The sequence below is a fragment of the Ochotona curzoniae genome, unplaced genomic scaffold, assembly GCF_017591425.1.
Source record: "Ochotona curzoniae isolate NIBS_2020 unplaced genomic scaffold, NIBS_Ocur_1.0 scaffold_4701, whole genome shotgun sequence".
Taxonomy (NCBI): domain Eukaryota; kingdom Metazoa; phylum Chordata; class Mammalia; order Lagomorpha; family Ochotonidae; genus Ochotona; species Ochotona curzoniae.
Window position 1 is genome coordinate 28,731,085 of NW_024467122.1, and position 14,773 is coordinate 28,745,857.

At 37.0% G+C, this 14,773-nt stretch overlaps 1 protein-coding gene across 1 annotated transcript in view; it reads right to left on the minus strand.

Annotated features, from left to right (window-relative positions):
- The window catches only part of MIPOL1 (mirror-image polydactyly 1), a 261,334-nt gene that overhangs the window by 42,416 nt on the left and 204,145 nt on the right, over positions 1-14,773 (minus strand). The window contains exon 13 of the mRNA XM_040969560.1: positions 5,450-5,680. Within this exon, the coding sequence (XP_040825494.1) occupies positions 5,450-5,680 (231 nt within the window). The remainder of the gene's footprint in view (positions 1-5,449; positions 5,681-14,773) is intronic.

Genomic DNA, 14,773 nt, shown 5'->3' on the forward strand with positions numbered 1-14,773 from the left:
TATCTGAAAATTTCAAGGTCTAACTTGTGCACACTTTAGTCCATTATTATGTTGAACTGTCTGATTTAATTTGTTCACAAGCATTTGTAAACTACCGACTTTATTGTATGTATTCATGTGAGTTTTTGGAGATGGAATATAGGTGAATAGAACACAATGCATAGTTTTGGGAAATTTTAAACAGTAGAGTAGATAGGAAATAGGTACTAAAAATCCTGGATGTTTCATGTCATAATGATATGGATGAAATACTATGACAACAATAAAGATAGAATACAGAATTAACTTATCCTAAGTAGAGGAAGTTTCACTGTAGAAATACCATTTCAGTGCATCATGAAAGTAGCAAGAATTTACCAAACTAAAACCTCCTAAAAATTTAAAATATGGAAATAATAGGATATAATCTTTGTTTTAGTAAGATTAACTCTGATGGCATGAAGAAAATTCACCTGACAGAACCAAAGGCAAGTATACTAGTTTTGGATTCCTAAAGTAGTCTAAATAAAGGGTGATTGTGGCCAAATTTAATGTAGTTACCAAGTGAGGAAGATACTGGAAGAAATCAGGATATATTCAGGGAGCAGGCAAAATAGGAATTGCCGTCGAAGTGAATGTGAAAGGCAAAAAAAAAAAAAGGGGGGGGGGAAGGAGCAATAACAGCACCAGAGCTACTACAGGCTATTAACTGAGACAGGAAACACAGCACAGGATGGGGAGGGGCTCTTAATTTTCAGCAGAGTGAAGAGTAAAAAACTTTGGCAATATGAGAATGGATCTCTAGAGAGAGGAGTACTAGGATGAAGTTTTGAAAGTTACTCAGCTAGAGCTAGGCTGCACACATGAGAGATGGGGCTGTGGGCAGAACAGACCAGGCAGCTGCATCTACCAGTATGTGCACTGGCTGGTGCAGGTGACAGACCACACATGACCCTGAATGCCTGCGTGCACGCAAGAGTCAAATCTGAGGTCATCCCAAGCAAGGTTTCTGAGGGACTCCCTCCCAACTACATGGCCGGACTCAAACCCCTGCCACAGGGAAAATCACAATATATGTGGTATGATCTTAGAGTGCATGTATCAGGATTCGTCACCTCAATTGTTAATGCCTATGCATGAGCAGATGCACATAGGGGATGTGAAAGCCAGCTCATCTAGGCCAGCAGAGGACACGGGGATGCTTCACCAGAAGATGGAAAAAGGAAGATGGAGCACTCTCCAGGCCAAGCTTTGCAGCAAGTACCTGGGTCTGTGGATGCACTAAATCAAACAGATTTTATCAACTCTGGTGCAACAAAGCTGACAATGTCTGAGAAGTATGAAAACCACTCAGGTAACACCCTAGGAACGCTCTTCCCACATCCATGTCTCTAAAGCGTCATCAAAGGACTGTCCCCATCCTCAGGTGCTGATGTAGTTTGACAGCAAGGTGTGGCTCCTCCCACTCCCTCCGCTGCAGACACAGGAGAAAAAATATTGAAACACTTGTCCCACTCACCTTCCTCCATACCTCAATTTAAAAATTAAATTGAATTAAAAAAAAAATTAAATTGAATTAAAAAGAAAGCTATTCAGCTAATAATAGTTAAACATTATAAAAGTGAATGACATTTCTTGGAACTGGATAGACATAATGGAAAATAAAATGGGAGACATATTTCCTGAAAGAAACAGAGTAGGAACTGTCAAAATGAGAGTAGAAGTGGAAAGTAATGATGTCACAGAACTCAAGAAGGGGGTTGAAAGAGGAATGCTGAAAAATACTAAAGGATAAAGATAGTTCAAGTAACAAAATATTATAAAATTTGACTACATTTACAATTGAAGTGTTTGATAACTTGAATAAGTTCTAAGGAAATCACATGTGATTACATGCCAAATCTTCTTGCATTTCTAAATTTTTTTTATCTCCCTCCTTGCAATCAGAACAAGGGTCTTGGAACACTTAAGAGGTAAGATATATAATGTAAATGTTTAAAACTAGAAAATGTCTAAGACATGGTTTATGAGAATTCACAGTCCAGTAATACACATAGATTAAATATACAATAACTTTCTTTTTTCTATATTTTTCTATAATAATACGTTTTGGAAGTTCAACAGAGAATACCGTTGCCTGGAAGTGTTCCACAAAGCAGTAAAAAACAAACAACAAACAAACAAAATCCTCCAAAGACCATGATAACATACAGAAGGGAGTGATTTTACTTTCTAGGATGTTATCACGGACTTTTTAGAAAAGATCCAATTGAACTGCTCTTTCTATCATGATGAACAACATAGCAATTCTAATATGTACAGTAACCTTATAGTAACAACAAGTACTTCAACATGCTATCCTATGAAGTCAGAATTACTCGTTGAGATCTCTTTAAGCTGAGGAACCTGTGCTTACAGTGGTTAAGTAAGTTGTTCCAAATGTCATAGGCAGCAGTATTATTGTTCACCTCAGCACAGTGTTTTAGAAGCATCTTCATTTATGTTTAACATGATTATTTCTCAGTCATGTATAAAAATTAGCTAAAATGGGACACTTTGGATGCAACAGATACTTTCGGTGTACTGAGTACTGAAGGAGTAAATGGGAAGTGAGAGTGATGCTGGCATTGGAAGCAGGTGAAGCAGCTGCCTGTGATGCTGGCACCAAATACGAGTGCTAGGTCAGGTCCCAGCTGTCCTACTTTAGCTCTAACTCCTGTCACATGCCTGGGAAAGCAGTAAAAGAAGGCTCCAAGTCCTGGGCACCTGCACCAATGTGGGACATTGAGATGGAATTTCAGGCTCCAGAATTCCACACTGGCACATCTCGCCACTGCAGCTACTGAGGGAGCGAACCAGTGTATGGATCATCGCTCTCTTCTCTCTCTCAATCTCTGTCTCTCCCGAACTTGTCTTTCTAATAAATAAGCACAACTTTATTTTTACCTTTTAAAAAGATGTATTTATTTTTATTGGAAAGTCAGATATACAAACAGGAGGAGAGACAGAGAGGAAGATTTTCTATCTGTTAATTCACTCCCCAAGTGCCTCAACGGCCGGAGCTGAGCTGATCCGAAGCCAGGAACCTGGAACCTCTTCCAGGTCTCCCATGCTTGTGCAGGATTTCAAAGATTTGGGCCCTCCTCCACTACGTTCCCAGGTCACAAGCAGGGAGCTGGAAGGGAAGTGGGGCTGCTGGGATTAGAACTAGTGCCTGTATAGGATCAGGGGCATGCAAGGTGAGGACTTTAACTACTAGGCTACCATCCTGGGCCCAAGCCACCACAACTTAAATAAATAAATAAATAAATAAGTAATGACTATAGATCAGTTATTTTAAAAAGTTTGGGAAGAGAACAGAAAATGTGAACTAGTTTGGTTTAAATTTAAAATTGCCTGGATTACTGAAATATTTTCAAAGAACTTTCCAAAATATTTTAAAATAGCAGTAATTCACATAATATGGAGAATGCTAATAGCATTTTACACATATTTTTTGTTTCCTTCAGAAAAATCTTTTTAAACATAAGCAAGAAAGATATCTACAATGACTGAGTACGAAAAGAAAAGCCGTATTTTATGTAGGTCTTGTTGAAAATCAGAAGATTGAAGATTTAAATTTAACATATACCTCTAATAAATGACATAGCTGTACTCAAACTCAATTCATGGAATGATGCCATTTCTTAAAAATAAAGCGTGTGGGCCTGGTGTGATTAGTGGCTACAGTCCTTGCCTCGCATGCTCCAGGATCCCATATGGGTTCTGGTTTGTGTTATAGCTGCTCCACTTCCCATTCTGCTCTCTGCTTGTCTTTTGGGAAAGCAGGAGAGAATGATGCAAAATCTTGGTACCTTGCACCCATGTGAGAGACCAGAAGAGGTTCCTAACTCCTGGCTTCAGATGGCTTCATTCTGTCCGTTGCAGCCACTTGGGGAATGAACCAGCAGACAAAAGTCTCTTTCTCTCTGTAAATCTGTCTTTCCAATAAAAAGAAATATATCTTTGAAGAAAATAAAGTTTTGTCTATGGCTAAATGTGCAAAATAAGAATTACATAATTAGTTTGTCATGCAGTCAAAATTGTTCCATTTAAAGCATGGTGTGGGAAGCTGTTATTTTTGCTTTTTGGTATATAAATGTTCTTTATGTTACAAACTGCTGGTGACTTGGTAAAATTTAAAAGTTAAAAAAAGTTGAGAACATTTCCAAAGATATTTTTAGGAAAATCTAAATGATTTCTGGGAACTACTCTTTAAGGGAATTTCAGTCATCTATTGAAATTAAAGGATTATATAAAAAAATCTTGGGGATTTGTAATTACTTGTACACTTTGAGCAAACAGAGCTAAATCGGAAACTAACTGTCAGAAGTTACTACTGGGATTTGCAATGACATGAGATCTACCTATGTATCCTCGTGTTCTTACACTGACAATGTACATCATGAACAAGGGCATACATCTGCTGAGTGAATACAAACAATATTTAAGCCTTTAAAAATACATGCATAATTCCTATGCAACTCCAAACTTTCAAGGTATGCTGGTAGTTTTATGCACAATCCCTAAATGCTTTAAAAATAAAGTTGACTACAAATTTACTTGAGCTTGGGTTATTAATCAAAATCTAATTTCAAGATATTTGGGAACTGTTGAGACGACTTATTTTCACGTAAGCAGTAGTTAGAAGAAATCTTGAATTGAAAAAAGAGGGGAAAAAATTAAGAAAATTGAAGGTGAGAACTAGTGAATGATGCAATATTGTTAACAATATACAATAAAGGCTAAACGTCAAGTTCTATCACATTCAAGTTGCCTCAGAAAATTCTGCGACAAAGCTCAAGCCCCATAAATTAAAAAGTGACTTCCATGCCTAGTAAGTTGCTAACTTTCTACTAACTGTCACAAGGACTGATTATGCAGGTTTATTTAAATTTTAATAAAAATGCACGGATCACTCAAAAAAACCCAAATATAATTATGCAGAGTGAAAAGCTGTACTGAATAGTTTTAGAAGAACAACAGAAGAAAATTAATTCCTCCATCCTGAATTCTATGCAACCAGAGGTCTCAGTCTGCAAGGTCACGGAAAGCTCAGCTGGGGCAGGATTAATGTGAAGCCAAATGAGCATAGGTGGTAATTTGCCTCTTCTCCTGGCTGATGACTTGGCCTGTTACTGGGAGGTGTGAGATGGTGTAGATGGTGAGGTCTCAGCAAACTGAAGAAGATCAATTAGGAGAAAGCATGCTGATTTGCCCTAGTTAAAAACAATGATTCTCCAGAGACAGCATCCCGATCCTAACTATGAATATGATGCCCACTGTTATGAGTTCATTTAATTCAAAATGCTTTTGTCTTAAACTATGTAAGTGGCATGAAAACAACTGCATATTGTTTAGTTCTTCAAAGAATACGTACTTTCTTTTGCTTTGCCTTCGGTTTTGGAAAGGATGCAGTGTAGTTACTTACTTCTGAACTTTCTCGCTGGCCACGTGCGAGGCCTCCACAGCGAGCTGAAGCTGCAGCTGCATGTGTGCTCGCTCGCTCAGCGCTTGCTGCAGTTGGGCAGCCAGCTCCTCATTTTGTTGTTGAGTGATAGAGACAAGGCTCTCCCGGCTTTTCAGAGCTTCTTCATAGGTACTGAGGGTATGGTTAAACTGATCCTTCAGATGCTCTTCTTGAGACAAAGATTGGTGCAAACTGAGGAAACACAAAACAGTACAAATACAAATAATCTAGGATGACTGATCAATGATCTACTTAGCAAAAAATCCCCATGTATAATTTCCATTTCAAAAAAATCAATACAGAATAAATAGGATCACAAAATAATTTTGATATCTAGTTACACTAAGTAAAAACTATTCTATTGTTCTGCTTCTTGGCTGAAAATTACACAAATGATTACCCATGCCAAAACAGCATGCAAAATTAGATGCTTCAAGACGTCGATTATATCAGTGCAATATTACTTTCAATTTTCTTTCAAATAGTAGAGAACTGTAAAATAACATATTTTAGGTAAATAAATAAATATAATAAGATGATTTCAAAGAAATGAGAAGTGAGACATTGGGCATCAGTTTAGTAGATCCAGCTAAGCACTTAATTGAGAATGAATGATATTTGTGCAACTAGCCCTGTACATGGAATTTTTTACTTGTCACAGTTAAGATATAAATGACGTTAAGTATCAGTAGCTAGATTGAATAGAAATAATAAATACCCAGGTTTATTTTTTGCCTAATAAATCCTATGTCAAATACACACACTCATTAAGACATACAGAGGAAGAGCATATAAATTAAGACTAAATGAATGCAGAAGAAAATGCAGACAAATAGAACGCTAAAATGCTAAAGGTCAAACCTTTGATATGTCATTACACCTACCACCTGAGGTTATTTTGAAATGGCACCAAGCACCTCACTCAATTAAATAAAGACATTTTGAAAATATAAATATTTAATAAGAGAAATTTAAAATCCACCTAGGAGATGTTCTTTTTTATTAAATAAAATCATTCAGTATATGCATACAAAGGAAATGTCGATTGGGGACTTGACGTGAAACAACGTAACTATATAATCCAGATTGACAGTGGCACAGACAGCAGTCTATTTTAAGCTGCAAAAACTTAGTGAACGTTAGCACTCTTCTAATAGCTGGTCTGGTGCTTTATTTAAAACCTGTTCAAAGTAATTATAAATTTCGTCTTTTTTGTTTAAACTATCCACAAGCCTCTACAGTACGCTCATTTTGGAGGTGGCAAACAGAAATAAGACAAGCATGAAACGCGGATGGTTAACTTCTCAAAAGAAGTTATTTCAGGATTAAAATTAGTGCATAAGAATAGCAGCTGTTGCTAAACTCTGGTCAGTTATTATATACAAAGTTAGGAAAATATATAATGCTACATTTATAAAATACAAAAAAGTATCTTTCTTCATTCGCATTGCTAATCTAACTATTTCATTTGTTCTATTCTTTCTTATAATTCACATTCCTAAAGACTTTTGTCTCTAGTCCACTTTCCTATTCTAGTCCTCTCACATTAACTGCCTCCCACCTTTTCCAACTTCCAAATTCCTTTAGCACATCCAATCTACTACAAAGATAAAGCAGGAAAGAAATGAAAAACAAAGAAACAACACACAAAAAAATAAAAAAGGTATCTATAATATTTACACTTACGATATTACTTTCATTTTAATTGCTAAGTTATATTTAAAATTGCATAAATATAAATAAAAGCATTCAGCTTGGCAAAAAAAGAATAAAAGAATAAAATACAGAATAAATGAAGGAACCTAGACCATTTCCCAGTGTTCCCTTCCGGTTCATGAATTACTTCCCTAATATGTAATTACTAACCCAAACTCAAAATCAGTACAGACTGTCTTGGAAGTTCTTGTCTGGCTTATTTTCTTCAATGTTAGGTTTGTGAATCTCACTGTATTGTTGCATATACTTAGTTGTTTTAAAATAGCCTGATATAGGTCTTGGCACAATGGCTCAGTGGCTAAATCCTCGCCTTGCAAGTGCTGGCAACTCATACGGGCACCAGTATGTCCCAGCTGCTCTACTTCCCATCTAGCTCCATGCTTATGGCCTGGGAAAGCAGTAGAGATGGCCCTAAAGCCTTGGGACCCTGCACCTATGTGGAAGACAGGAAATAAGCTCCTGGCTTCAAATAGGCTCAATCTCCAGCTGTTGTGGCCACTTGGGGATTAGAACAGTGGATGGAAGATCTTTGTCTCTCCTCTCTAAAAGTCTGCTTTTCAATAAAACCAAACAAATCTTAAAAAAAAAAAAGTCTAATATACACAACACTGCTCACATTTTACTTAACTTTTCTACTAGTAGGAAAACTCCTATATGTATCTTTTCTTGGACTTAACATACATTTCTGGAGTAGAATTTCTATACAGAGTGTACATATATTCAGATTTAGTAGTTCCTGCAAATATTTTTCCATGCTGGTTGTGACAGTTTACACTTTCATTAGTTATGAGGGCTTCCTACATCCTTTTGGGGGAATGCTGTTTGCATTTTCTTAATGTTCCCTGTCTTATGAAGATAAGCTCTGCTTGTAATGCAGTCCAATTTGTCTTTGATTCCTTAATGTCACTGTTTTCTGTCCTATTTTTAAAAAGCCTATTATTATTCCTTAGCATTTTAACTTTGCATTTAACATCTCATTTGAAAATTACAGTAGCCCAGGTTTAGGAATTCTGCATTTGTTTATGATGTCTAAGACACTAACTAGTATCTTAGAACTAGTTAAATGTTATCAATTAGTTGTAAGCAGCACTGCACTTGAACCAGCCAATAACTAGTTAAATGCTAAATCACCACTGTTGAAAACTATAGCATCCCATCTTAGTTTCTTAATCATTAAACACTTTACCTAGTCTTTAACCATTTAATTATTTTGTGGGCAAACTTATGTCTAATTTTGATTTTTTTCACTTCCATAAATATTGAATTAGATTCTTTATTTTCAAGCTCAAAATGCTATGTAGTATTCAAAAATGCTTTGATAATATTTTCACTTTTATCAAGACTGATGTGATTAAAAATAATTACTTGAAGTTCTATAAGTAGCTCTCATTACACTCAAAAAAATACCTAAAAATAACAAATTACATATTTTCACTCTGTAAAACTCTCAAATCCATGTGAGGAAATCCTATTAATATTTCAGAATTATTGATAGAGGCACTGAAATAAAAAGAGGCAAGTAATTTAATCAAATATGTGCACTAAACAGATACAGAATCTGTGTCCATTGTCTCTCTGTACTTGCCAATCAGCAAAGCCTTGGACCATTTGGCTTCTGTATCTCTCCTTTTAGCCAGGTGTTCTGTTCTTAACATCAGGCTTTCTCCTACTCAAAGCATTTCTTTGGCCTTTCTGCCAGAAGTGCCATCATCCCCTAATTCAACACAGAGACGAAGAGGACAAGTTCAGGTTCTACTGGGCCTTTAGGAAACAAAGTTGTGCCTTTGGCCACAAACATGTACACTTACAAGAAAGGTGACACTGTAGACATCCTGGGAAGGGGTCCTGTTTAAAACAGAAATGCCCCCATAAGTGTTATCACAGCAAAGCTGGAAGTCTACAATGTTACCCAGCACGCTGCTGGCATTGTTGTAAACAAACAAGTTAAGGGCGATATAGTTCCAAGAGAATTAATGTGCAAATTGGGCGTATTAAACTCTAGACAGCATCCTGAATTGTGTGAAGCAAAAGGATCAGAAAAAGTAGGAAGCCAAAAAGAAATGTACCTGTGCCCATCTGAAGCACCAACCTGCTCTACCCAGAGAAGCCCATTTGTCAGAACCAATGGAAAGGAACCTGAACGGCTAGAATTGGTTCATGAACAATTCATGGCATAATAAGTGTAATAACAAAAAGAATTCTGGGCTGTAAAAACAACAACAGCAGCAACAAACACCAAATAAAAAACAATGGGGACACTTACTTGGATTGCCATTTCTTCCACGGTTTTACCTGTCAGACTGCTAGTCACCCATTCAGTACCAGTATAAATATGAATTATTCATATTTTGTGATTAGCCAGTCTAAATTCTGATGGTTTTTCTTGGTTGTCTGTCTGAAACCTATATATTTTTTTCTTAGAATAATTTGCATTTATAAAAATTTTATTATTTATTTCCCAATTCCAACATGCTACAATTGCACTCATGTAGGGCAATTTTGTTTTATGACAACGCATTCCTTAAGAACTTATTGAAACATGTTTAAAATTCGAAGGAAATTTTTCTATGGGAAAAAGTGACATGTGGGTGTGTACTAGTTGGTGGACATCTTTCCAGCACACTAAATCTATAATCACGGAAATGCATGTCTGCTTTAGGGTTGTTCTTCCTTCAAAATGCTCCCCAAAATGACCACAGGGATCCATTTTCTTCAGACAGTCCTGTCCTAACTTATCTCTTTCCAGAGTTACCACTTTTCAGGCACTGTTTGTTTTTTCCTTTTTTAGGCATTACCGTAGAATTACGAATGGCAGTTAAAGAGTACGGGGACATGTTTCACGTTACAGCAGGAATAAAGGAAAACATGAGAGTCATTGGCATCAAAGCATGTGACAAACAGCGTGGCTCCTGTAACAGTGACATGTGTTGGCGTGTTTACTCTTCCAATCTTGAAGTTATATAATCTTAATGAATTCAATTGTAATGTGGAAAGGCGAGATTTTAAAATGTTTCTACCTGATAATACTTCATCATCTATTTCTAATACACATTAGATAGATGGTACTTTCTCTCCCAGGCTGCTCACTGCAATGAGTCGCACGGCAGGCCAGGTGACTTTCCCAGGTACTCCTGTTAGGAGCTTGTCATAGAGGTCCTGTCTGTTGTCCTAGTGTCAGTGCCATGCCCCACGTCTATGTTCCTGACTCCTTTCCTGACCCCTGGCTCCCTGTAAGTGCCTAAGCTTAAAATATATTGGCAGTGTTAGGTTTATGATTTGTTTATACGTCCTGTTCACAGATACTCATGTTCTCAACTTGTCTGTTTACCTGTTCATTGAACTCGGCCTCTCACAACCAAAGTCACACAGGATTCAGATTATTCTTGAAGTAGTACTTTACAATTTTTCGGGTAGGTTTATTTATCTTTACTGGAAAGGCAGATTTATAGAGAAAAGAGAATGATCTTTAATCTGGTTCACTCTCAAAGTGGTTGCAATAGTCAGAGTGGAACCAATCTGAAGCTAGGAGTTTCTTTTGGGTCTCCCACATAGATGCAGGGTCTCAAGGCTTTGAGCTGTCCTTGACTGACTTCCCAGGTTACAAAGGAAGTGGAGCAGTCAGGATATGAACCAGCACCCATAATGGGACCTGCTGTGTGCAAGGTGAGAATTTAGCCACCAGGCTATTGCATTGGGCCCACACTTTGCAACTTCTATAAAGTTTTTATGCTACCTTTTCTGGTTTCCACTCATCCTGAACATCACGTGTGGTTGAAGCCATGACATCATTTGACTCACCCCCACCCCCATTCTGCACACATTCTTCTGTTTATGCTTTAGTGAATTCACAGTAAATGTTCAATCAATTGTGTATTCTATATAAACCATTTATCTTGGCTGGATAGATATTCCAGACTAAACCATATATAATAATACACATCACCAGTTCTCAGCTAGAACGCATCTTGCTCCTCTCATGATATTTCACAATATTTAAAGACATTTTTGCTTTAACAACAAGGAAGAATATGCTATGAGGACACTTCGAAATGTTTGGGGAATAAGGAAATTAACACATGATTTTTTAATGCAAATGTTTGCAGTGTATGCATCATTTTTTAAAGATTTATTTTGTTTTTATTGGAAAGACAGTTTTACAGAGAGAAGGAGATACAGAAAGATCTTCTGTCTGCTGGTTCATTGCCCCAAGTGGTTGCAACAGCCAGAGCTTAGTTGATCCAAAGCCAAGAACCAGAAGTTTCTCCCAGATCTCCCATGTGGGTGCAGGGTTCCAAGATGTGGACCATTCTCTACTGCTTTCCTAGGTTACAAGCAGGGGACTGGATGGGAAGTGGAGCAGCTGGGATATTTACTGGTGCCCATGTGGGATCCTGCTCTATGTAAGGTAAGGATTTAGCAATGAGGTTACCGCGCCAGGCCTGGTGCATAATTTTTTATGATACACATTTCCTGTTTGCTTTTTATTTCTAAAGATTTATTTAATTTATTTTAAAAGTAGAGAGACAGAGAGAAAGGGAGAGACAGAGATCAACTTCTTGTTTCAATCTCCAAATTGCCACAGAAGTTGGGGCTAGGATGGGCTAAAGCCAGCAGCCTAGAACTCTATCCAGGTCTACCAAGTGGGTGACAGAGGCCCAAGTACAGGGTCACATTTTGCTGCCAAGCACATCAGAAACAAAGATGAATGGAAAGTGGAACAGCCGGCACTGGAATCAGTGCTCACATGGGACATCAAGTCTTACCTGCTGCAGCAAATTGCTAGCCCCCTCTGTGAGCTTTCCCAAGACATTTCAACTAGCATTTAGAGTGTAAAGATCAGAGATGCTGCTAAAACATTCTATAATACAGGGGACAATATTCAATAACAAAGACTGAATCCAGCAGAGTGCTTCATCTGCTGTAAACAAGAAGTTGTTGGATTGGATGCAGAAATTTTAGATTCATATCTCAGTCTTTTGTATGAAATTGATAAAAACAATGAACCTGTGAAGATTGTTTTCTTTTTATTGGAAAGGCAGATTGAGAGAGAGAGAGAGAGAGAGAGAGAGAGAGAGAGGTCTTCCATCTGTTGGGTCACTATGCAATGGCTTGGGGCTGAACTGATCCAAAGCCAGGAGCTTCTTCCCAGTCTCCCACACAGGTTCAAAGTTCCAAGGCTTTGGAACATCTTCTGTTGCTTTCCCAGGCCATAAATAGGGAGCAGAATTGGAAGTGGAGCAGCCAGGACATGAATAGTTGCCCATAAAAGATGCTAGCATTTTCTAGTAGAGGCCTAGTCTGTTGACTACTGTACCAGTCTCCCTAGATCTTTCACTGTTAGTCCAATCAACCATAAACCAATGAAAAATATGGAGTTCACATAAGTAAGAGATGAAGTAACACGATCTAAATGTGAAAATACCACCATATCTAGCAAGAACTAGGCATTCATACAGTTTCTTAAAAGACATGGTTTACATATAATTAACTTAGTACAAAATCTTACATGATACTTAGACATTTTACAAATACTCTGAAAACAAAAGCTTGTTCCTACAGGTTTTTCATGAACTGGAAAAAGTAAACTAGCTTTCTCAACCTTTATTCACCTACTGATAACATTCTCAAGGCATTCTTGAAAAAAAAAAGAGGCAGGTTTGGCTTGCTTTTCTGAATTAAAATAAATAAAGCCAAGCAAGTATGAAAGGCAAAAATATGTGCTACCTTTTTTTTTTTTTTTTAAATTATACACTTCTGAGAGGACAATATCTGCCTTTGCCCTGGTTTCCTGCATTGATTAATTTGCTAGGCACTTTTTCAGAAAACACTAATTGTTGACTTCCCTAGGTATTTCTGAGGAGATTAGCTAATTCTCGAATACCCCTGCCTTCTGAATGACAAGCAGATAGAAGAAAATATGCACAGAGAGGTTAACAGTGGGGATGAGATTACATTTGTAAATGAGATGACTGGTGAGTCCACTGATTTACTTCATTTGTTGATGTTGTTGGTTTAGTTTAATGAAATAATTCATAAAGTTATTTCAAAAAGGAAGTAACTTTTTTAGAAAAGGGACCCATTACTATAGAAACTTAAAGTGGATACAGTGAACAACACATCTATTAATGTTTTATTAAAAATTTCATGGACATTACATGGTGTGGTATAAATTAGTGTCCACTAAATTTCTTTTTAAAAATCTTTTATTATTATCATCATCATCATTTTATGATACAGTTCCATATGCCCCTGGGATTTCCCATATCCCATCCCCAATTCTTCACCCCCCACACTGAGTTCCCTTGTATCATTACTACAGTATAATTCTTTATACACAGTCATATGTCCATTATTGCAGGCATGGACAATGGCAGAGAGTCCAGCATCCTATTGCCAAGACATAGTAAACAGTTTCATTGGGAGTCCACTTCTGTCTGGAAGCAGAGATGCATACTATATTGTATCCTCATATCTGGATATATTGGTCTTCTTTTCACAATTACCGTATATCCCATTAAATGAAAAGCCACAGTATAAAATCAACAACAGGAAGAAAAATAGAAATTTACAATGATATGAAGTTAAATAACATGTTACTAGATATGACAGTCTCAAGTACACAGCTACTATACATCCCCTTAAATGAAAAGCCACAAAACAAAATCAACAACAGGAAGAAAAATAGAAACTAATAACACCATGAAGTTAAACAACATGCTACTGAATGACTAATGTGTCCCTGAAGAAGCGAAAAAAAAATCAAGAACCTTCTTGAAGAAAACGATGTCCCTGCATGATCTATGAATCACTGAATAATTTAATTAGAAGAAAATGTTTTGAAGAGATGAAACTAACAACAGAAACACCAAAATCCATGAGATATAGTTTCCGCTGACCTTTGTTGGTGAAGTGTGTCTCCTGCAGGCAACAAACACATGGGTTTTGTTTTTTAATCCAGTCTATTAATCTATGATGTTTGATTGATGAGTTTAAGCCATTTACATTTAGGGTTAATATGAATAGGTGGCAATTTGTCATTTCATTTAAGCAATGGGCTGTTCATTGATTTAGTCTTTTGTTGTTATTTTACTGGGATGTTCTTCACATTTGCCTTTGGTTTTGGTGGGCATTCCTCTTCTTTGTCAAGAGAACATCTTTAAGCATCCTTTGTAGGGCAGGTTTGAAAGAGGCAAATTTTTAAAACTTTTCTTGACTGTGGAAGAATTTTATTTCATTTTCAAAGACAAAGGAAAGTTTTGCTGGGTACATTATCCCGGGACAATTTTTTGCTTTTAGAATCTGGAATATGTTGCTCCATTCTCTTCTGGACTGTAGTTTCTTGTGAGAGGACTCCTGTGAGTTTAATTGGCATTCCTTTATATGTCAATTGATTTTTTTTTCACATCCATGTTTAAGGATCTTTTCCTTATGTTCGGTTGAAGAGAGCTTGATTATCATGTGTCTTGGTGGAGATCACTTTTGATCAACCCTGTTTGGAGTTCTGTGTCTCGCCTGGATGTTTCCCAATACTTTCTCTAGATTAGGGAAATTTTCCCTTATTATTTCATT